The 21,997-nt window shown below is 41.6% G+C and overlaps 1 protein-coding gene across 1 annotated transcript in view; it reads right to left on the bottom strand.

Moving 5' to 3' along the window:
- Positions 1–18,597, bottom strand: part of TBC1D30 (TBC1 domain family, member 30) — a 33,598-nt gene extending 15,001 nt beyond the window's left edge. Inside the window, exons 1-8 of the mRNA XM_012661563.1 lie at positions 18,441–18,597; positions 15,155–15,216; positions 14,554–14,619; positions 12,407–12,532; positions 10,557–10,742; positions 6,382–6,550; positions 4,294–4,462; positions 358–463 (exon numbers count right to left, since the gene is read on the bottom strand). Coding sequence (XP_012517017.1) covers positions 358–463; positions 4,294–4,462; positions 6,382–6,550; positions 10,557–10,742; positions 12,407–12,532; positions 14,554–14,619; positions 15,155–15,216; positions 18,441–18,597 — 1,041 coding nt within the window. The remainder of the gene's footprint in view (positions 1–357; positions 464–4,293; positions 4,463–6,381; positions 6,551–10,556; positions 10,743–12,406; positions 12,533–14,553; positions 14,620–15,154; positions 15,217–18,440) is intronic.
- Between the last annotated feature and the right edge of the window lie 3,400 nt (positions 18,598–21,997).

Here is a 21,997-nt window from a genome sequence, read left to right as displayed (position 1 = left end):
CTCAGCCTCCCGAGTAGCTGGGACTACAGGCATGTGCCACCATGCCCGGCTAATTTTTCCTATATATTTTTAGTTGTCCGATTAATTTCTTTCTATTTTTAGTAGAGACGGGGTCTCGCTCTTGCTCAGGCTGGTCTCGAACTCCTGACCTTGAGCGATCCACCCGCCTCGGCCTCCCAGAGTGCTAGGATTACAGGCGTGAGCCACCACACCCAGCCTGACATAGATTCTTATTAAATTATAGACTCTTAGTTGATTTGAAAAACTGAGTTTGAGGGCTGTCCAAACACATTTCCCAAGAACATTGCTCAGCATTGGTTGTTCCCATGGTACCTGGAGATCCCAGAACCAACTCACCTGCATGAGCTCATGGCTTTGCAGAAGATCATTCTCTAGCATCTCCTGGGTAAGGCGCCCCATGGTGCTATAGAATTCATCTGCTGTTTCACAACATTCTATCTGCCTAGAAGAAGAATGGATAGAAAAATTGTTTACGGCATTCATGCTGTATAACAGGTACGTGCTACAGGTATGTGTTGCCTCTTGCCATCAAATTAATCGAGTTATCAAGCAACAAAAATCGAAATCCTGAGACACAGTCACAGTACAGCCCACTGTATGTGGAAAAAAGATTTTAAAAAATATATCAAAGGCAATTTAGAGGTACTTGTTACAGATGAGTCCTGTCTTTCCCACATGGCTCCCCCAGCCTCAAAGCCCTTCCTGTGGCATCTTTATTGTTTCCATGTGACACAGTCTACACATCAGAATAGCCAGCACTGGTCAGAAATCATAACCACGAAATTGGGTACTGTAGAACAATCATCCCCTGTAGGGAAACTGTTGTCCTTAATATGCAAACACTGATATCATTAATAAATTGAAACTATACAAAGTAAAAGATGAAAATACAAGAACTTTATCTGCATATTTCATCAGTCAACAGTATGTTGTCACAGGTTGAATTCTCAGGGCATTGCTGCTAGGTGAAGATCATACCCTGTTTCTGGCATTCAGTTCTACATGTAAAGACACTTAGTAACTGGCAACCTGTGAGACAGGTTAGACTTAATCCTTCTTCTAGAAGGGGGTTGGGTGGGGTGGGGAAGGGATAGTCCAAAGCAAAAAGCACTGGATATTTCTGTTATCTATTACAATGTCCTTTGTATAGTAAAATAACTCTATCTGCCCATCGACCATAACATCTATGCTCTGACGTACACTAAGGTTGGGGGATTTCCATAGAGCCATCCAAAAAAACATATATACGGTGACGGAAAAACCTCAGGCTATGGAGTGTTGCTCTAATCTCATTGCCACAATCATGTAAATAAATAAATGAGATAGACTGTTGAAGTATTATTACAAATACACAGAGGAGCATGTGGGCACAGATGAAAAGGTGATTAAATTTACTCTGGGAGGAAAGGAAGAGAAATAATGCTTGAGAAGAGTTTTGGAAAATGTTCTTCAGGTTGACAAGGAAGAAAAAGCATTCCAAAGACATGGATGCAGGAGACAGCAGGCCCTGTCCAGGAACTGCAATAGCTCTGCACAAACAGTGTGGGCAGAGTGGTTGCATGGCCAGAGGAAGCTGGTGAGAGCTGCGGGTAGAGAGCTACAGAGGGCAGATGGCAAAGGCCTCACCTGCCAGCTGAGCCTCTTAAGGACAGGAGTCGCCGACAAGCTCTTCACAGGGAGTGAGGGAACAGCTGTGCCCTTGGCAAGGTCGGCCTGGAGGTGGTGTGGCATGGCCAATATGGGGTACAACGGGGAGACCAGGGAGGACACATCATAATAGGCCGGGCACAAGGTAATGAGGGAGTGAGCCAAAACAGTAGGGTCAGAGAAAAAAAGGACACCAAAGGAGATGCTAGCTTCATGAGCTAATGGTCTGTAACTCACATATCCCAAAAGAACTCTTCGGGTGAGTAAAAGGTAGAAATTCCAAGTTACAGAAGCAAGGTGAAGGGAGCGGTTCCATGGATAACCACACATGAGGCATATGAACTGAAGATCACCTATATGCTGTTCATGGTTTTTCCGATGGACAATTTGTGGGGATGATAACAGGCACTAGAGTCAGAAAGATCCAGTTTTAAGTCTCAAGTTCTGTTTCTCATTGGCTGTGTGACAGTGAATCACACCTTCCTTGGGTAGTTTTCTTACTTGAAAAGATACGGAGAATAATCCTACTCATGTCACAGGGTTACTGGGAGAACTGAATGAGATAATGCGTTTAATCTGCCTACCGTAATGGCAGGAATGGTAGGCACTTCGTGATGTATATCGGTTGCCTTTCCTTTCCCTCAACAAGTTTCATGCTCAAAAGATACAGAATTACAATAAGCAACAACTCTGAAACATTTAAAATTCTATCCGTCTGATTCATATATTCCCTGAACTTCATAAACAGTAGCCATTTATTATCAGTATATTCACATTATTCACAGCTATTATTATTTCAATGGCATGACATCCCTGGAATGATCACAGGAATAAATTCTGATCCTACAGAGAACAGACAGATGGTAGTAAAACCAAGATGATCTCTTTTCTTCCTGGTCCCTCTCCATTAAGAACTAACACAAAGGCAACTGTAAGTGACTCATCACACAGTAAAGTGCTTTACTACTTTAACCTTGCAAACTAGTTACATAGCAACTGGACTGTCATGCCCAGAAAAACTATCAAAGCTCAAAAAGCTTTATAAGGTACAGAGAAGGTTGGAAATACATGGCTGCAGAAAAAGGTAGTCATTGGGAGAAAATGAAAGCTAAGTAGGCTGAGCACGGCAGCTCACACCTGTAATCCTAGCACTCTGGGAGGCCGAAGCTGGAGAATCGCGTGAGCTCAGGAGTTCGAGACCAGCCTGAGCAAGAGCGAGACCCCATCTCTACAAAAAACAGAAAAAAATAGCCAGACATGGTGGTGTGCACCTGTTAAACCAGCTACTGGGGAGGCTGAGGCAGGAAGATCGCTTGAGCCCAGGAATTTGAGGTTGCTGTGAGCTAGGCTGATGCCATGGCACTCTAGCCTGGGCAACAGAGTGAGACTCTGACTCAAAAAAAAGGAAAGATAAGTAAATAGCACACCAAATCCCATAGAGATTAATTTATTTGCCTAGCTGAAAAACAATGTACAATAAAACAAAGGCAAAGGAGATAGCTATGTGATGTTTAACAATATACATAATAATGATTTTTTTAAATCCCTGAATTGATAGTTGGTAGATCTTTCTTTGCAAAAAAGTTAAAAATGCTAAAGTCTTCCAGGAAACAACTTATAAATAAAAAGGCTAGTTAAAAAGTTCTTGAAACAAAACACTGCTAGTGATTTTTTAGCTTCCTGACATGTTGTCTATGGTACCCGCTCAAGTCATTTATGGCTCTAGGAAAGAAACATTAAAAACTCTGCTTCTTAACAGTAACAGTTTCATCCTAATGCTTCTTCCATTACCCAAAAGGTACAATTTTAATGTAATAGTCATAATCAGAGACGAGGGAAAATACCCTATCTTTTTCAGCCCTGCTACTAGCAAAGAATGTTAAGTACAATGTATTTGGTAGTATGTTTTGGCAGTAATAGATTTCAACATAGAATTAAGTTTGGTTTTTGTTTTTTAAGAGACAGGGTCTCACTCTGTCACCCAGGCTGGAGTGCAGTGGCACAATCATAGCTCACTGCGGCCTCAAAGTCCTAGGCTCAAGCAATCTTCCTACCTCACCCTCCCAAGTAGCTGGGATTACAGGCATGAGCCACTGCAACCAGCCACAATTAATTCTTGATGAAAGGAAAGAACTTCCATGTGTTCTACTGTTGACTAGGTACCAAGCACCCTGCTAGATACCTTTATATGTTATCTCATTTAATTTTATCACAGCCCTGAAAGGCAGAACAAAATAAAGATTCACAAATAATCCAAATTGTGATCTTAACCAACAAATCTACCTACTCCTCTCCAGATCTTCCAGTTTCTCTTCCACCTTAGTTCCTCTCCCTCTTCCCAAGTAGAGTCCAGAGAGATGCTGATGAAGAGCAAAACAGTCAGGACACAAGCACTGAGGAGGAGGGGAAGAAACTCAGGCCTGAGAAAGCCTGTCCCCTTCTCTCAAATAGATTCCATCTGCCAAGAATACGCCAGCTAAGATTTCAGGAGGCTAAAGCAATTGAAGAAATTCACAACTTTCTCTTTTCCTCACACTTAAATATTGATGCTTTACACATGAGAACACAAAAATTGCTTAAGGCCCCGACACCACACAACAGAACAGAAGGGGGAAAATTACTTACTCTCCCAACTTTGCCCAGATAGCCAGCGACACCCTTAGGATGATTTCTGAACCTTCAAAGAAGACCGAATCCCAGATCTTTAAAACTGTATGATTAGGGAGGCACGTGGCAAAGAGAGTCAGAAACCACTGCATCGTGAAGACATTCGTGAGTGGGGGCTCATATCCACCTGAAATAAAACAAACACACTAAATTCTGATATGCGAGATACACAAATGCCTTCTTCTAGTCTTCCACGTCCACCCAAATATGTTATATTGCCTGACTGATTTCTTCATATCTTTAAATTCTCATTCTTTCCTCCTAGTTTGCCTTCCATGTTTCCAGAAAAACATAGGTGTATTTAATAAAAATCTCAATAATATGAACTTCACAAATTCTTTACAATACTTCAGAAATCTTATCCTAAAACTTACTTTGGCTCTACCTATTGTAGGGTTCTGAAAATTAAGGAGCAAGTTTTCCTCACCAAAAATAGAAGAAAAAAAAATTTTTTTAATTTATTTATAAAACTGAATATGAGAGAATAATTAATTTAGCTAACTGGTTTCAAATAAAACATCAAAAAATAAAAAAAAAGAAAGAAAAAAATTTTAGCCTCTCAAAAGCAAAAGCCATCTGATTTTTAAAATTTTATAACGCCCACTTTTATTCAAATGCTGCTAAGAATAAAATTGCTTATTATAAATTATCTGTCTACTTCTTAAACTATAATAGTTATCAGACCATAATGGAATTAAACTACAAATCACTAACAGAAAGATAGCTGGAAAATCCCAAAATATTTAGAGATTAAACATTAAATTTAAAAAATATTTTGAACTAAATTATACATGGTTTTAAAGATCTGGCATCCAGCCCATTTTGAAATTTCTGAATTAACTGAAAACATAGCGCTCCCTCTCACTTCCTGTGATAAGTATGCATTTTAATGAAACATAAAAATTTAGATGTTTAAACTGACTTCAAATTACAGTCAGTAGGTACAATTACCTAAGCTTTAGCAAAAAGAGATCTGTTTTCCTGCATTCATTTTCTTCCTCCTTACCTATGAACAAAGGAAGTATCTTTGTTCAGAGACTAGAATCTGAAGTCGTTCCTCATAGCCAAGTGCAAGGCACCTGGGTAAAAATATGTAGCTCAGTAAAGTGTGTCTTACTATGGGACAAGCAAGCTTGGTCTACCTGAAAGCCTTTATGAAATCCACACAGGTGCACAGTTATACTGCACAAATTAGATTATTTAAATGGCTTAGAAGGAAATGCTTAGAAACATTCAAGGTATCACCAAAATTTCCAGTGTATTTTAATCACAGACCAGATCTTCAAAATCCTTTACTATTTTCCCAGATTTAAATTTGTGGGTCAGACTAGACTACAAATGCATGGGCTACAACAAGGAATTTGCCACCCCATTTACAGGAAATTCAACAAACTTCTGACTATTCTTCCTGGTATTCTGAGCACAGCTGGGAAAATGCAAACAGTGGATATAATTACAGTTACTAGCTCAGGTACCTCCAAAAGCTTGACGAAGCCCACTAGACAGCAGCAACTCTCAGAGCTTCTATTCCATAACCTCAACGGTTCAGGCAAACCCACGGCTGTGCTAAATTGTACCTGGACCTCAGTTTTAAACACCTATAGGTTTGGTGCCAGCTTAGAGTAATTTTTGGGTAGTAAGACACGTACACCATTCTCCATTTAGAGTACAACATATGGGGAACCTACGCCCTTGGGGCCACATGTGGCTCTCCAGATCCCCAAGTGTGGCCCCTTGACCAAATCCAAACCTCACGGAACAAATCCTTTTAATAAAGGGATTTGTTCTGTAAAATTTGGATTTGGTCAAAAGGCCGCATTCAAGGATCCAGAGGATCACATGTGGCCCCAAGGCCACAGGTCCACCCTATGTTTTTCCAGTTTGGGTTTTGTTCTCTCTGGAAATTGAATGATTTCACTGCACCAAACTCTTACAAACAGAAATACCTGGAAACATTTATTTCCATTCGAAGTTCAGGCTCATATGTACTGTGGGATCAAAGAAGTCAAACGTTTCAAAGGTATAATAGCATTGAATCATCACTACCTCCACTCTCTTTGTTTGCAGTTTTCTGAAGAGTATCCAGGTGCTGAGATAATTCAGGGAGCTTCATTCTCAAGAGGTCTCTGAAGACAGCCATATCCACAGACAATGCCCGGAGATTATTGACAAAATAGCTTTCAGGAAGTACTTTATCAATAAGGTAAATCATAATCTGAAGAAAAAGATAAAGAACAAGACTGCTTTGTAAAAACAAGGATCCTGACATGTCCCAAATAAAAATAATACTTTCAGATAAAATGCAGTTAGCCAAAGCACACTGTCCTTTAAACGTATCAGTACCAAATGTTCCAGATTTTCAAGGCTCACCTACCCGCTGGGTAAGGAGCGGGAGGCATAATTATCTAAGTTACTCAGACCCCACGTCTGCTGCTATCTGAAATTTCTAGACGGGCTGCTAGACCTGAGTTCACCCCATAAGTAGCTGTAATTTACAACCTCAGCCTCATTCTGAGAAATGACAAAGCACAAGCTTCAGCAGCAGCCGGCAGGAAGCTCAGTATTGGCTCAATATTGTCAGCACAGTTTTACAACCTCAAAACGAAAGCCAAGAGCTGGCCTATCCTAAAACACCCCCACTGAAGCGGGTCTCGAGATTCACTTACCACCAACCTGGGCTATTAGAGCAACTGATGTTGGCTTTCTGTCTACTCTCCTCTCCTGGGAGAAGGCAATTAGGTTTTGTTTGAACAAACGGTACTTTTTAAAATCTGTATTTCTTTCATAAGATTGTTATACAAGTTCTTCAAATTATTATTTTTATTTTTCTATTTGTTTATATTTCTATTTATTTTTCTATTTCTATTTTTCTATCTTTCCTAAAACATCAAGAACCACTAGAATGACCCAGCAACATACACACGTGTTCTATACGTCAATCCCTGGTCCCTCCCCTATCAGCTTGCATATTCTGTATGTGCCCCCTCCCTAAGAGGCCAGCACATTCCCCAAAGCACCAGAAAAACACAAATAAGAACGAAATCACGGCTGGCTCTGTATACATAGCTGGCTGGCTCTTTGTTGGGAGAGAAGCAGCAATCTCACATTTTCGTTTTCAGGATACTGCAAAACTACTTCCCTGCAAAAGAAATCTCCCAGCTCTGTCAAGGGCCCGTTTTCCCCTCATCCCCAGCTTATGATTTCTACTGTTGAGGATCATGGTTTCAAATGAGTCATTAAGGGTGGGGGGCATTCTCTGGAGAAGGCCCTTACCCTTTGTTACAGGGTGGCCAGGCCCAGAGAGCCTTAGCCTTAGGTTAGGATAAAATTTACCAGGTAAATGCATCATCACCTTGGAAACAGGAGCTCAGTGACAAGAAAAGGCACATCTTCGGTCTAAGTGGAAGGAGGAGGTTCTGGGAGGCGGAAGCTGAGGGGAAGGGCAGATTCTTAGCAGGGTAGGGTCCCCTGGCACGGACGGACATAGCCCTCTACAGATACGAAGAGGGATTTACAGGATCACGAAGGCAAATTTCAAGATACTAAGCTGTCAATTACTATACTTTTCATCTAAGGATAAGATATGTAGTACCGAGAAAGATATTTCGTTTCTTTTATTAATTTATTTATTTTTTAGAGACAGAATCTCTCTCTGTCTGCCAGGCTGGAGTGCAGAAGAATCATCATAGCTCACTGCAGCCTCGAACTCCTGGGCTCAAGCGATCCTCCCACCCCAGCCTCCTGAGTAGCTGGGACTACAGAGACATGCCACCACACCTGGCTAATTTTTGGATTTTTATCATAGAGATAGGGTCTTGTTATGTTGCTCAGGATGGTCTTGAACTCCTGGCTTCAAGCAATCCTCCCATCTTGGCCTCCCAACATGCTGGGATTACGGGTGTGAGCCACGGTGCCTGGCCAATACTTAATTTTTACTAAGAAATTATGATCCCTCTAAATTATATGAAAACAAGAAATACAAAAAATATTTCCTAAATTATCATAGTAATGCTCTTGACATACTGAAATTCTCTATCTAAAGGCATCTCGAAGTCTGCCATGAAGACATAGAGCCTGCTCACTCACTCCACCTACAACTGTATTTCAAAGGCCAAATCTTAGATCCTAAAAAAAAAAAGATTAAGATAAATAATGGAAGAACTTTGAATTTTTAACCAATAGTTGAAAATAAAACAGTTACTAAGAAAAAACAGGAAGTGCTCTAAAGCAGGAAAAATGTTTCACCTATTTCTAATAAACTATATATTTCCCCAGTAATTACAACTTGCAGAGGCCAAAACAGCTGCTGGAAAAACACTGACATTCAATATTTTTTTCGGCATTCGAGTGTTTCTTCTGCATATTAAATGTCTAATCACAAGATCTACACATTCCTAAATGATGACGATGTCATCTCATTGCATGGAGCTCATTATCTTAGAGGCAGAAGTATAAATATTCAGTTTCTCAGCTTTACCTAATCCATCTTTTCATGTGAGTTTTTAGTTTCTCAAGTATCACTGAGCCCTTTCATGGTCTGATTGGCATGTACATTCCCTTCCCCAAATTTCTCCATCCCACTCCCTAACCTGAGCCACTTATTCTGTTAACAGAACAATTCCCATTTTATAGTCACACAAATTACATCTGAAAAAAAACCTGGTGAAAACTGGTAGACTGAGTAAAAAAAATTGCTTCTTAATAAAAAATATCTGAAAGTCATGTATTTGTCACTGCCTCTCTCCTCTTCCGCCCCTGCCTATTTGATGAACAAGTAGCATCAAAGCTGTTTCCTTAAATACACGAATGGAAAAAGTGAGAGGGTGAATACTGATTTGCATCATGGCAGGCTGGATTTATAATTAAGTCCACCATCATGTGTATAAAACCAAGAGGGACATTTGTTTATTTTTCCTTATCACATTACTCAGTGATTGAGAATATCAATAAGGTATTCACCATAGCCAAACACAGAGGGGAGGGGTCTTGAATACACAGATTAAGTATCTATCTCATACATCACAAAGCACTGCAATCAACAGTGGTTTAAAGGTTCAAATATGAATCAGCAACCCCACACTGCCCTCAGCAAAGGCGGCACCAGCCAACCACCACATTTAAAATGTTTTATTTCTCATGAAGACTATTTCTGGTGACTCACTGACTCACATTCAGACCAACAAGCTTAAACTGCTATGTCCCATCTCAAAGTGTTTCCAGCATTTTTTCTTTAACTAATAAAAGTCCTAGGCTTCAGAGATTAACAGATAATAATATAATTCAGTTCCGTAACATTTCTCCATGCAAACACCTTCCATAGACACTCACTCTCAGCCCAACTCCTCCTTACCTTGCTCCAAATATGTAAGAGGAAAGCAACCTAATAATACAACTCAATCAGAATTAAGCATAACTGGTGTGGTAGGCAGCTTCTAACATGATACCTACCTCCTGGTAGTCACATTTTTGTATAAGCCCTTCCTCTTGTCTATGTGCTGGACCTGGTGACTGGCTTCTAATAAATGTGGAGAAATGATGGGATGTCACTTCTGATATTCGGCTACAAATCTGCAACTTAAACTCTTCTGCTTTGCTTGCTCTCTTTCACTCTCTTGCTCAGTGAGGGATGCCAGCCACCAAGTTGTGACATAAAGGGATCCACATGTCAAGAAATTAAAAGAGGCCTCCAGCCAACAGCCAGAAAGAAACTGAGTCCCTCAATCCAACAGCCTGCGAGGAATTAAATCTTGCCAACAACCATGTGAACAAACTTGGAAGCAAATGCTTCCCCCACCAACTAAGCCTTCAGCTGAGACCACTACCCTGGCCAAGAGTTTGGACACCTCAGGGACCTTAAGCCAACTAAGCCACGTCTAGATTTCTGACTCAAAGAAACTGTGAAGGTAATACATGTTTGCTGTTTCAAGCACCTAAGTTGTTACGCAGCAATGGATGATTAATGCAATTAATATTTAACTTGCTTTAAAAATATGATGTCTTATAAAGGAGACTACACACATAATCATTCTCCTGACCATTGGCAGACCATCGGCAGTCTGTCATTCGACACGGCTCTAACCTGGGGGAAATACTATCAGAGGTAATTAAAAAGGTGTGGCAAACACCATGGAAAAGGGTGAGGCATCAAGGAAGAGGAATTATAGTTCCAATTTCTCATTCTCAGGAGAACGTCAGTTGCCTTTGTCAAGCCTGATACTTACTTTCAGGGCATCCCCTTCATTGCCTTCCATCACTTCCAGAATTAGTGCCGCCAAGATGTTAAAGCCCTGACAGTACCCAACATTTTTGTTCCATCGAGCATAGGCCAGCAGCACCCGCTTCAACACAACCCTGTCCTGCTCAGCCTCCTGGCCACAGTAGGAACTACAGCCTGTGCGGTGAAGGTCCTAAAATGGAAGGGAAACAGTATTTAAAAAAATAAATAAATAAATAAACTCTCAATACTCTCTAGTTATTTTTTTTGCCTCACAATAGAGTCATGTTATCAACATGGATTTTAGTTTTTAAAAATGTATATGCACCTTATACATATGAGTCACAGAACTTTTTTAGTTTTCCTGTTCCTAATGTTTTCTAATATGCTAAGAGAGATTTGCAAGGGGAATCTCAGGTAGGCAAATTTGCTACTTAAAGTGTTTCCAGAATTGACATAAAAACTGACGCAGAATCAGTAAAAATCACATAATTTCATACAGATTGACAGCTTTTATAATATTTCTCAGATACAATAGTCATTGCAACACATGTATTGATGTTAACATTATTCCTTTCACAAAAAATGGTATATTTAGCTATCAAAACTCTAAATAATACTAAGGAATAAAACCAAAATAGCAAAATATGTGATCTGTATTGTAGAAAGACAAAAAAATCATTCTATCCAAATTATATCATGAATTTGTGTAAGAAGGCCAGAAACATTTGCTGTGCTTTAGTATGTAATGAGGGCAATATCTACAATTTAATTACCATGCAGAGACTACAATTGTCAGAAGCTGAAGTCATTTTACTGACATATCAGTCACTTCAGTAAGAAAATAAAAGATCCTCTTAATAACATGATTGTTACAAAATGTGCATTGCATTCATTCACAAGTTAAACAGAAAGAAAATATTTCAAATATGAGATACTTCATCTGTGAAACATTCTGAAATTTCAAATAAACAGCTAAAGTGTGGATAATGCAATGATTTTTAGTATGCAATGTAAAATTTCATAACTTTTTTTAGCATTTATCTGAAACAGACCAAGTTAGATCAAAAAGTAGCTCATTTTAGTTAGTACTTCTTTCCTAAAAAAGTGTCTTCAAATATGCCAAAACATTAGCCATCTTGTGGTGGCCAAAATTTGGATGAAACAACTTTCCTTTTAAAACCCCAGCTTAGCATCACACTGTAATGTACTCATACGAAATACAAAAACATGTGCTAGAGCCTTATGTAAGAGGATAACACTTGGATCAAATGGAATCAGCATCCTTGGCTTCTAGCACCAGGCTCTAATCAACTGTAATAATCCCGTAGGCAAATCACGGCTACCTGCACAGCTGGCTTGAATCTTCAACCACTTGGTCAATCACTTGGTCTACTTTAAAAGTAGACCCGTCAGTCAACATAACTATCTTTATAAACTGACAGTTAAGAAACCATCAAAGACCCTAATAAGAGCCAAATGATTCTAATATGAAATATACTTAACTTTAAATTTCTCAATCAGTGAGTTTTATGTAAAAATCCAGTTGGCAGCACTGACCCATGCTAAAGAAAGAAAAAAAGGAATTTCAATCTCCTATCCTGTGAAGAAGGCAAATAAAATGAATATGAATGGAAGCTCATTCACTAACATTTTCTTCTTACCGGCAACATTTAAATTTATGAAGAATGAAGGCTCCCCATAAAAAAGCTATTAACTAATGAAATGACAAGGCATAAAATATACAGATATTCAGACCATAAGGTAGAGATCATTTGATCCTCTGTCCGAAAAACATGAGGATCTTAGAGTGTTTCTTCTGTGTTGAGGATGACAGGCCAAGCTCAGGGGCATTACCTTGACTATCTGAATTCCCATCGAGTCATCATCAGGATTACTCCTTTCATTGAAAGTGAAGCGCATAGTTTTGTCCCAGTCAATGGCTATACTGTGCAAATAATGATCTGCCAAGGTCAACCAAACCTAAAATATTACATAAAGAAGAATGCTAAAGTAGAATACATAATTTCATCTTTATTAGAAAATAGTTATTGCATCCAACAGGAAAATGGGAATTGTTCCTAGGCCAGATATAGCTCATGAGTAGAAATCTACAAGAGCCTCATTGAAATTTTTGCTCTACTGAATTGCATCATGTAGATCCTTTCATATTACTCTTTCTTTTTTTCTTTTTTTTTTTTTTTTTTGAGGACAGAGTCTCACTCTGTTGCCCGGGCTAGAGTGCCGTGGCATCAGCCTAGCTCACAGCAATCTCAAACTCCTGGGCTCAAGCAATCCTTCTGCCTCAGCCTCCCGAGTAGATGGGATAGTCAACAAATATTTGTTGTGTTCCTACTATGTGTCAAGCAACAATCGAGGCATTAGGAATACTGTTAAGAAAATAGACCAAAAAGATTTTCAATTTTTATTTCAGTTCATTGACTTAGCTGTATAACGTTATAAGCTTGTTTTACATGGCTCCAAATTGCTCTCTACACTTGGGCAAAAGCCACATGGTCATTCATGGTGAATGGGCCTTTTTCACCATGGAGTGGCCTCCACCTTTAAGTTATCCCTCCCTCCCACCCCCCCACACACAAAACTGACAGATGGCCTCTCATAATGAATAACTTTTAAAAAGAGTCACTGAATATTTTTACTTCTTTTATTATCTTATCCAGAAAATCTATTTCTGAAAGATGTATTTCATAATGCCATTTTTAGTGTACATTTTGAGGAACCCTCAATGTTCAAATTCTAGCAGTATAAAGACTGGGTTCATAAATTAATAACCTAAGAGCACATTTCAAATTTTGGTATTTTGCCATAATTTAGCAGAAATAACATTGCTTAATATCTCTAGCCAAGCTTCCCTCCTAAAACATCAGAATCATATGTTCAACTTGATACTTTCAACTTAGATTGCTAATAGGCATCTCAACCTTAACAGATCTGAAACCAATCACTCAACCCACCACCACACCAACTAGACAGACAGACACATAAACCTGCTCCTCCCATCTAAGTAAACAGTAGCTCCACCCTCCCATCACTCAGGCCAAAATCTGGAAGTCATCCTTGACATCCCTCTTACACCTTATATTCAAACCAATAGGAATTCATGTCAGCTCAGCCTTCAAAATATATCTCGAATTTGATCTCTTCTCTCCATCTCCACTACCACCACCCTGACCCATCCTCGCCAGCAGAAGACTTGCCTGAATTATTGCAAGTCTCCTACTGGTCTCCCTGCTCTACCTTTGTCTCTCATATTCTCAAGTCAGTAGCCAGATTGGCCCACTTGGAATATCAATGAGATCATGTTACTTCTCCGCTCAAAATTTCCCAGTGCTTTCATTCTCACTCTGAGCATAAGCGCAAGTCCTACTATAGCCTCCCAGGTCCTCCATGCTCTGCTACCCCCAACCCACCACAGCCCCTCATGACCCTCTCTCCTATTGCTTTCCTCTTTGCCCCCACTTGAATAGTCCCAAGAAGCTCCCGCCTCAGGGCTGAGGGTGTTTGCACTGGCTCTTCCCTCTGTCTGGAGAGTCTTTGCCCAGGTAGCTGCACAGCTGACTTATCATCTCCTTTAGGGCCCTACCCAAAGGTCACCTTGCTATTTAAAATTCCACCTACTTACCCCCTTGCTCCCAACCCTCCTCATTTCTTTCTATGCTTTATTTTTATCCATGACACTTTTATTTCCTCCATTACCATCTGACATACTTTATATTTTATTCATTGTAAGCTCCATGAGGACGAAAACTTTGGTCTGTTTTGAGTTTTGTTTTTTGTTTTTTTTTTTCCACTGCTGTATCCCTAGCACCCAGAATAGCATCTGGCACAAAACAGGTAATTGATAAATACTTATTGTATGCATGAATAATGAAAAGACAGGTTTTAAGTTCCTACACCTATAATATACTTTTTGACATTTCACAGGCTTTAAAAGAGGACAGAGTGATGGTCCTTTTGTATTTTAGCCCTATGAATCCTCTTACCTTTCTCCTCCATTCCTTTGGTATTCCTGTGGATAATCTGGCAACTGCCTTGAGAGCGTCATACCACTAGGAACAAAGAAATATCAAGGAAGTGATAACATTGACCTGGATAAGCACTTTTCACACTTTTTCCATCTTGACATCCATAGAGTATAACAAAATTTGAACCGTACACTGTGGGTAACAACTAAAGCTTCTTTCAGCCAGAAGTGGTTGGTGTGGGGCTATTACTGCCCCAAGTCCCACCCCTTAGACACCCTTAACACACCTATGACCCATGTGCAGCACATACAAAGTGGCTGGGAAGCTCTGATTTAGAAACCATAACACTTATTAGGGGTTCAGAATAATAGATATTTGGTTTTTTAAATTTTTTTACATTTGTACCATTAATAGAAAGTACAAAATTTTCCATTGCAAGTATAAACCCAGGTCACTTGTAGCTCAAAAGTTATTTTATCTAAAATACATTTTCAAAAGTGACTCATCTTCATATGCATTACCAAAGAATATGTTAATATTACCATTTTAAGAATACATCTCCACATACCCTGTTGGTACCCCTAAAGAAGAGTGTTTTCAAAACCAAAAGTAAAGTTACCTGCTGAAAACCATTTTGACCTAAAGACGGCTCAAGAGTGAACTTCAACTTTGTATCAACTCCTAAAAAAAATAAATAATAGCTGTTACTTTTTGAGGCTGCAAGTTATATCACAAATAAAGGTAAAAACTTGATTCTACTGGATCATCATAAATTTTTCTAAAACTTTTTACTAAATTTTAGTCAGTTTTGTTAAAAGAAAAAGCATATTGATTATTAAAATGGGAAACTACCCTATGGCAACAGAATGTAGCTTATCATACAGGATGGTGGTTTCCACAGCTGCCTGGAGTAGTGCAAAAACAAAAAAACGACACTGCAGGCTTGGAGTCACACACACCTCCATTCAACTTTGGTTCCTAGACTCAAACAAATTACTTAGTCTGCCAGCCTCAATTCTTTTTTTTTTTTTTTAAGAGACAGGGTCTCAAAAAAAAAAAAAAAAAAACCGGGCCCAACGGAATGCCCAAACCGGAACACAGTGGCTATCAGCACACTGCAGCCTTGAACTCCTGGCCTCAACCTCCTGAGTATCTGGGACTACAGGCCTGCGCCACCATGCCAGGCTTCAATTCTTTTATCTTTAAAATGAGGATAACTTCTACCTCAGAGGATTGTTGTGATGATTAACTACAAATCACCTAGCACAGTGTAATTAATATTTGTGAAATTTAGGAAGAGAATTCTCTTACAGAGTTTGTTTTTCTAGGACACCTGCATGGACTAATACTAAGGAAATTTCAATGGAGTATCAAAAGCTATAAAATATATCACTGACTTCCCTCTTATGGGATGATGGTTACAACAATTCCATGTGGAGATGTTCATATATTTTTAAATTCTATCTTGATATACTTATTCATTGAAGATAAAACAGTGTGTTTATTATAGATTACAAGCTAAAAACAGAACTGAACTTCAAGTAATCTGCAACTTTAGATAAACTTCAACTCAAATCCCAAATCTACAGAATAAAAGTAAATGGGAAAATACATAAAGTCTCTAATGTTTAATATTTATATTGGGCTTTTATTCAGAATTCCATATTAGAATTATGTGTTGTTATCGAAGTGAAAATACATGACAATTTTTATTCCTGCTTAAATTCTATTTAAAAAATCAAATGTGAAAATGCTATACTTTTTCTGTAACTTTACGATCAATGAAATGACATTTTAAGTCACTTTTTAAAAGACATTGTTTGAAAGTTCAAGGACCAAGAAAAATACCAAACATTATCAATAATTCAGTTTTACAATTTGCTAAAGTCAAATGATGACATTTATGCTTTTAAGACTGTTGATTGCAGATTAGGTATACTGAAAACCTCTCCGCAACTTCTACTGCTTAGGGGTTGGTATGGATAGGAACAATCTTCAAAATTTATAAAATAATAATAGTAAAGTATACTGGTCTTTTTAAAGAAATATATATACATGGAGTCAAGAAGCTGGAAAGAGATGTATCTGATTTGCCCAAGGCCACAACAGCAAGCAGATGCCCTTCTTGGAGCCCTGGAAGAATGCGGTGAATGCAGGAGTTGGGTCCTACATTTCTAAAGTCAAGCTACTGAGAATCCCAGGCATCCATCCAATCAATGCCTTGATTTTTGCCCCCCAAAGCTTCAGGGTCAAAACCATACTCTGCTTGGAGAGATAAGATTTTATTCTCCAAAGGAATATTAAGTACCCCACGGATCCTCATCTCTCTGAGATGGTTTAATGAAGTGCTACCCCAGTGCAGAGCAGTGACACAGTGGCCACAAGGGTGCCTCCAGCTACAGTGCTACACTCAAGGCGTGAAAACAAGACCTGTTGTGAGGTTGCTGTCCAGACGCAAGGTGCTGAATGGAGGAGCGTAGAGTCATGACGCTTGCTTTATTATAACAAAGACCAGGAAATTTCGTACCGCGCCGCTTTACTCTTGCTGCACTTAACAGCTCCCGATTCCCTGTTATGTATGACCGAATATGCTCCACTGACGTTTTCAGAGCACCTGGGGGGAGTCACGCCTATTGACTTTCCGTGTGGAAACGCAGCTGGGGTTAGTTAGCCAAAACCACAACTATCTTCTCATGATCAAAAATGAGTAAGAGGATTTAACTGGGATTGACCATTTCGCCGTCTGCATGCAAAAGCTTAAACCAGGTCATCTTCACCCCCTTTTCTTCTAACTTGAATAAGGGAGGGGAGAAGGTTTATGTTACATCTGATAATCACAGCTGTTCCGGATTCAGAAATACAAAACACTTTTAACGTGGGAAGGAGATTAAAAAAAAAAGTAAAGGAAGACGGTGAATAAATACTACAGCCTCTGCAACTAGATACTTCCTAGGGCAGAAAAACAAAGGAACCACGAGGTTCGGAAAGGCAGCGACGCGTTCCACCCTTTGGGACTCAGTGCCTGGGCCGATTCTCCCGCAGCTCTATGATAGCAAGTCCCCAAAGGCACTGGGAGACGGGGATTGGGGACGACGAACCCGCCTGAAGCCCAGCTGGTGCCACTGCAGGGACAGGTGAGCACCAAGCACCGGTGCAAGCAGAGCCGGCTTGCTCCGCGCCCAGCAGCCCGCGCCAGGGCCGGGCTCCTAAAACCCCAGGGAGGGATGCCGGCTGGCGGAGCTGAGTTATGCAGCCTGGAGAAGCAGGGACGTGTAAACACGGGCTGTTGGCAGAAAAGGCCTAGCCTAGCACCGCCAGGCGCGCTCCCGGACCTCACCTATAGAAAGGATCGCCTGCCAGCTCCCCACCTGGGCACAAATTAGAGGCGCGGGTGCGAGCTGACCCCGACACTCACGCCGCAGGGACTCTCAGGAAAATACACCCAAGTTTTGCCTTCGCAGCCGCTGCCTTCCCCTCCGACCTCTAGTGACAAACCTGTGCCTGTCTCCGCCCCACACACCTCTTCCAAGGTCTGGCTTTCTGCGAGCCTGCAGCACAATAGGTGGCGCGGCCTCTGGCGGCCGGGGCGGCCGCCCGCACTTCCCCAGCGCGCGGAGAAGGCCGAGCTCACAGGCCGCGGGGTGGGCGTCCGCGAACAGCGGGCGGGAGCAGCCGGTGCTCCGCGCCTCGGGAGGCCGCTGCCCCCGCCCAGGCCCTCGTCCGCGCGCTCTGCCCTCTCGGGCCGACCGAGCCCCGCCGGCAACAAGCCGCGGTGGCCCGCACCGGGCTGCGTGCGGGCGCCCCCCGGCCTAGGCGGAGTCCAGCTGAGGCAGAAGCGCGAGCAGCACCAGCTCCCAGGCGCCAAGCTACTTTCCAGCGCCCCATCTGCAGCCCCGGGTCCTCACCCGGCTCCAGGGTGCAGAGCAGCCGGGGCGCGGTCCGGGAAATGCAGCTGCGCTTCTTGAGCACATTGCTCAGGATGGTGCCCACGCCGCCGCCACCCTGCCGCTTCAGGCATCTTCCCCCGCGCCTCAGAGAGCTGGTCAGCTTGTCCTGCCGCATCCGAGAGCGCCCCGGGCTCCGGCGCGGCCACCGTCCGCCTCGGTCCCCGCTGCCCCACCGGCTTAACGGCTTCGCTCACGGGGCTCGGCGAACGAGCGCAGGCGAGGGTCCCTCGGGAGCAGCGAGAGTACAGCCGGTGCTCGAGGGTCACGGGGACCTGCGGGGCACCGCCAGGCGCAGGGGAGCCAGGGGCATCTGCAGTGCGGAGCCTGCACGGCGGAGGCAGGCGAGGGCTCGGGCGGGGAGGGAGGGCGGGAGCGAGCGCGCGGGAGACGGAGGCGGCGCTCCCGCCCCCAATGCCGGCACCGCCGTGCGCAGGCGGGGCGCCCCAGCTCTGGCGGGGAGCCGGCGGGCGAGCAACCGCGCTCGGGGACCAGAAACAGCGGCAGACACTTCCGCGCTTCTCCCAAGGTCTGAGAGGGCCTGGAGGGGGCACCAAAGGGCGCAAGATGCAACTGCCCACCTCATCCGAGCAGCCTGGGAAGAGCCGGTCAACCGACCGCAGGACGAATGTGGCAGATGGTGAAGCACAAGTGTCATCCCCAATTGCGCTGAACTCTTTTCCTGGTTGCTTAGGGAGGCATGGAGAGCATGAAAAACAATTTTTCATGGTGGTTTCTCTTAGGAATAATTTTTTCTTGAAGCCCACTTTTCTATTTAAAAGTTTTAAAAGGAAGTGTTTCCTCAGCTCTCCAGCCAGACTTCAGTAGTTCTGAACTATTAACCAGCATTACAGTAAAAAAAAAAAAAAAAACAGAAAAAAAACCTCAAACTACGATATTCACCAGTAGAGTATTTTTCAAAATTTCAATAGATTTAAGAGTACAAGTGGTTTTTGGTTACATAGATGAACTGTATCGTGGTGAAGTCCAGGCTTTTAGTGTACCCATCACCAGAGTAGTGTACACTGTACCCAATAGGTAATTTTTCAGCCTTCACCTCCCTCCCACCGTCCCCCTTTCTCAGTCTCCAATGTCCATTATTAGCACTCTGGGTGACCACGTGTACCCTTAGCTCCTATTTGTAAGTGAGAACATGCAGTATGTTCACCAATGGACTATTTACCATAAAAATGAATGAGGAAGGAAAGGATGTGGGGGATATAAAGATACTTGAGTGTGCTAATATGTAGAAACAGAAGCACTGGATAAACCAAAAACTAACTTTTAAAAAATCTGCGGAAGAGGGAACAGCATGGAGGAGACAAGAATGAAAAATGGAGATTTCTCTCGATGTGCCTTATGTAGTTTTGATTTTGGAATAACATGTTATACTAATAATAGGTTAAATTTTAAAAGCCAGGCATGGTGGCACATGCCTATAGTCCCAGCTACCTGGGAGGCTGGGCTAGGAGGATCACTTGAGCCCAGGAGCTCAAGGTTGCAGTGATCTAAGATCAGGCCGCGAGGCAATACAGTGAGACCCTATCGCAACAAAACAAAACACACAGCCAAAAAAAACCCACCACATATCCACTAAATAGGTTTAGAAGTAGGGCCAACTCAGCAACAATGAACACCCCCAGCCCCAGGTTGTGAAGACCATTCTCCACTAAAAGGAACAAAAAGTTCCTTTCAGGAGTGATTGATTCCAGGTCTGGGCTAGAAAAAGTACAAGATGAGTCTGAAACATCTTGATGAACTCAAAAAGGAAAGAAGTGCTCCAAGATTAATGGGGTCGTGTCAAAAGGACACAAGAGCCACTAAATATGTTCCTTCCTATTGGCCAAAAATGAATTTGAACATCAAAAACAATGGCTGCTATTGACTCAAAAAATATTGAATATTTTTTTAAATGCTTTCATAATGATATTCTGAACAAGACAGAAAAAGAAGTCATTCCTAGGACTCTGGCACACTTATTTTGTAATTAGTGCATTCTGGGCTTTGTGACATGCCCCTAGAATTTAAGGACATCAGAAATGGTACAACTCTAAGAATGAACTAAAAGACTGTTAAAATGAGATGAGTCATCTGCAAAAGTAAACCAGGCTGATAAAGGATATGTAAGCTATTCAGTTGTAGCTGCCTGAGGTAAAGATATTTTGAAAAAGGCAGTACTCTTGGAAAAAGGCATCATATTAGAAAATGAAGTCACTGTCTAACCTGGTCATGATTAACTGTTTAGCTTGCATCTCCTAACCTTTTGCACCAAGCTCAGAAATCTATCCTCTCTCAGCCTGATGCTTTTACAGTTTTCTCTTAATTTTAATAAGATATTCTTAATTTTAGTAAGATATTCTTTGCTGTTCTAGCCTGTCTCAGCTGTGCCGAGAACAAAAGGAAGACAGCTGATGTTTGCCTTTGGCCAATTTTTTTAGAGGGCACCACAAAATGCCCCTGGAGCTGACCATGGTGGTGAACACCCAAGATGAAAGGGAGAGAACTGGCAGGAGAGGGGAAATCCAGGAGAACAAGCTGGTAACTGCACGCACAGTCTCGTCTTCCAGAGCTCTCATCTGCTCAACCTTTAGAGGGTTTTGTGTTCTATTTTAACAAGAGAGGCTATTCACACTCAGTTTCCAGCACTGGGCCAGCCAAGAGGAGAAGCAGTTGGCTCTGCTCTACAACACTGTCTTTGGAGTGGGGAGAACATCCAGCTCCCGGGGCTGTAGGACACATGCCACTCAGGCCATCCACCTCCCTCTGGCTCTGACGCCATGCTCGCCAAGCAAACTTCTGACTGTCATTTGGCTTCCCATATAGATTCTGCTGCAGAGGAGAAAAGGTACTGACCAGTTAACAGCAGTCAATACCCCTGACTTCACTCAATGTTCAGTAAGCTAAAGAAATCAAATTTCCAGTTAAGAGTTAAGAAACTCTAAATATTTTAGATTCATAACAAATCTAAATCTGTTTTTTAAAAAATAGTTTAGAGTTTCTACTATTATGGCAATAGTAGCGAAGGAATTAAACAATATTATTTTGTTTACAGGAGAGAAAAGGCAGGACTGCCAACTTCTATAGCAAACAGATAATTAAACGAGCACTAAAATACAATACTCTAAGAGCAGCCATGGCACAAGCCTACTATTATATTTATTGTGTGACTCATAGTTTCTTATTTCATGTCTGGAATATTGTCTTCCAAAAGCAAAAGATGTCATCTGAATTCAACTTACAGAGGAAGCAAGCCAGCATGGACTTTGCCCGAGGATGTCAGCAGCCAGGCCAATTTACCATCACTCATTACTAACTGAGGGATCCTTTCTTAATCAAACAATATCCGTGAATTCACATTTGGACAAACTGTACATTGTCCAGAATAGTTATGATTTAAACTGAATTTGGAGAAAGGAAGGTCCAATGAAACTTCGCATTGGATGAGAAACTGTTATTTGGATTCAAAATGAGGGCTTTGAGGAAATGCTCTGAATATCTCAGAGCCAATACCCATCGGA

The sequence above is a fragment of the Propithecus coquereli genome, unplaced genomic scaffold (genome assembly GCF_000956105.1).
Source record: "Propithecus coquereli isolate 6110/MARCELLA unplaced genomic scaffold, Pcoq_1.0 Scaffold72, whole genome shotgun sequence".
Taxonomy (NCBI): Eukaryota; Metazoa; Chordata; class Mammalia; order Primates; family Indriidae; genus Propithecus; species Propithecus coquereli.
Note: the sequence above shows the minus strand (reverse complement) of the source record. Positions and strands in the feature narration are given on the sequence as shown.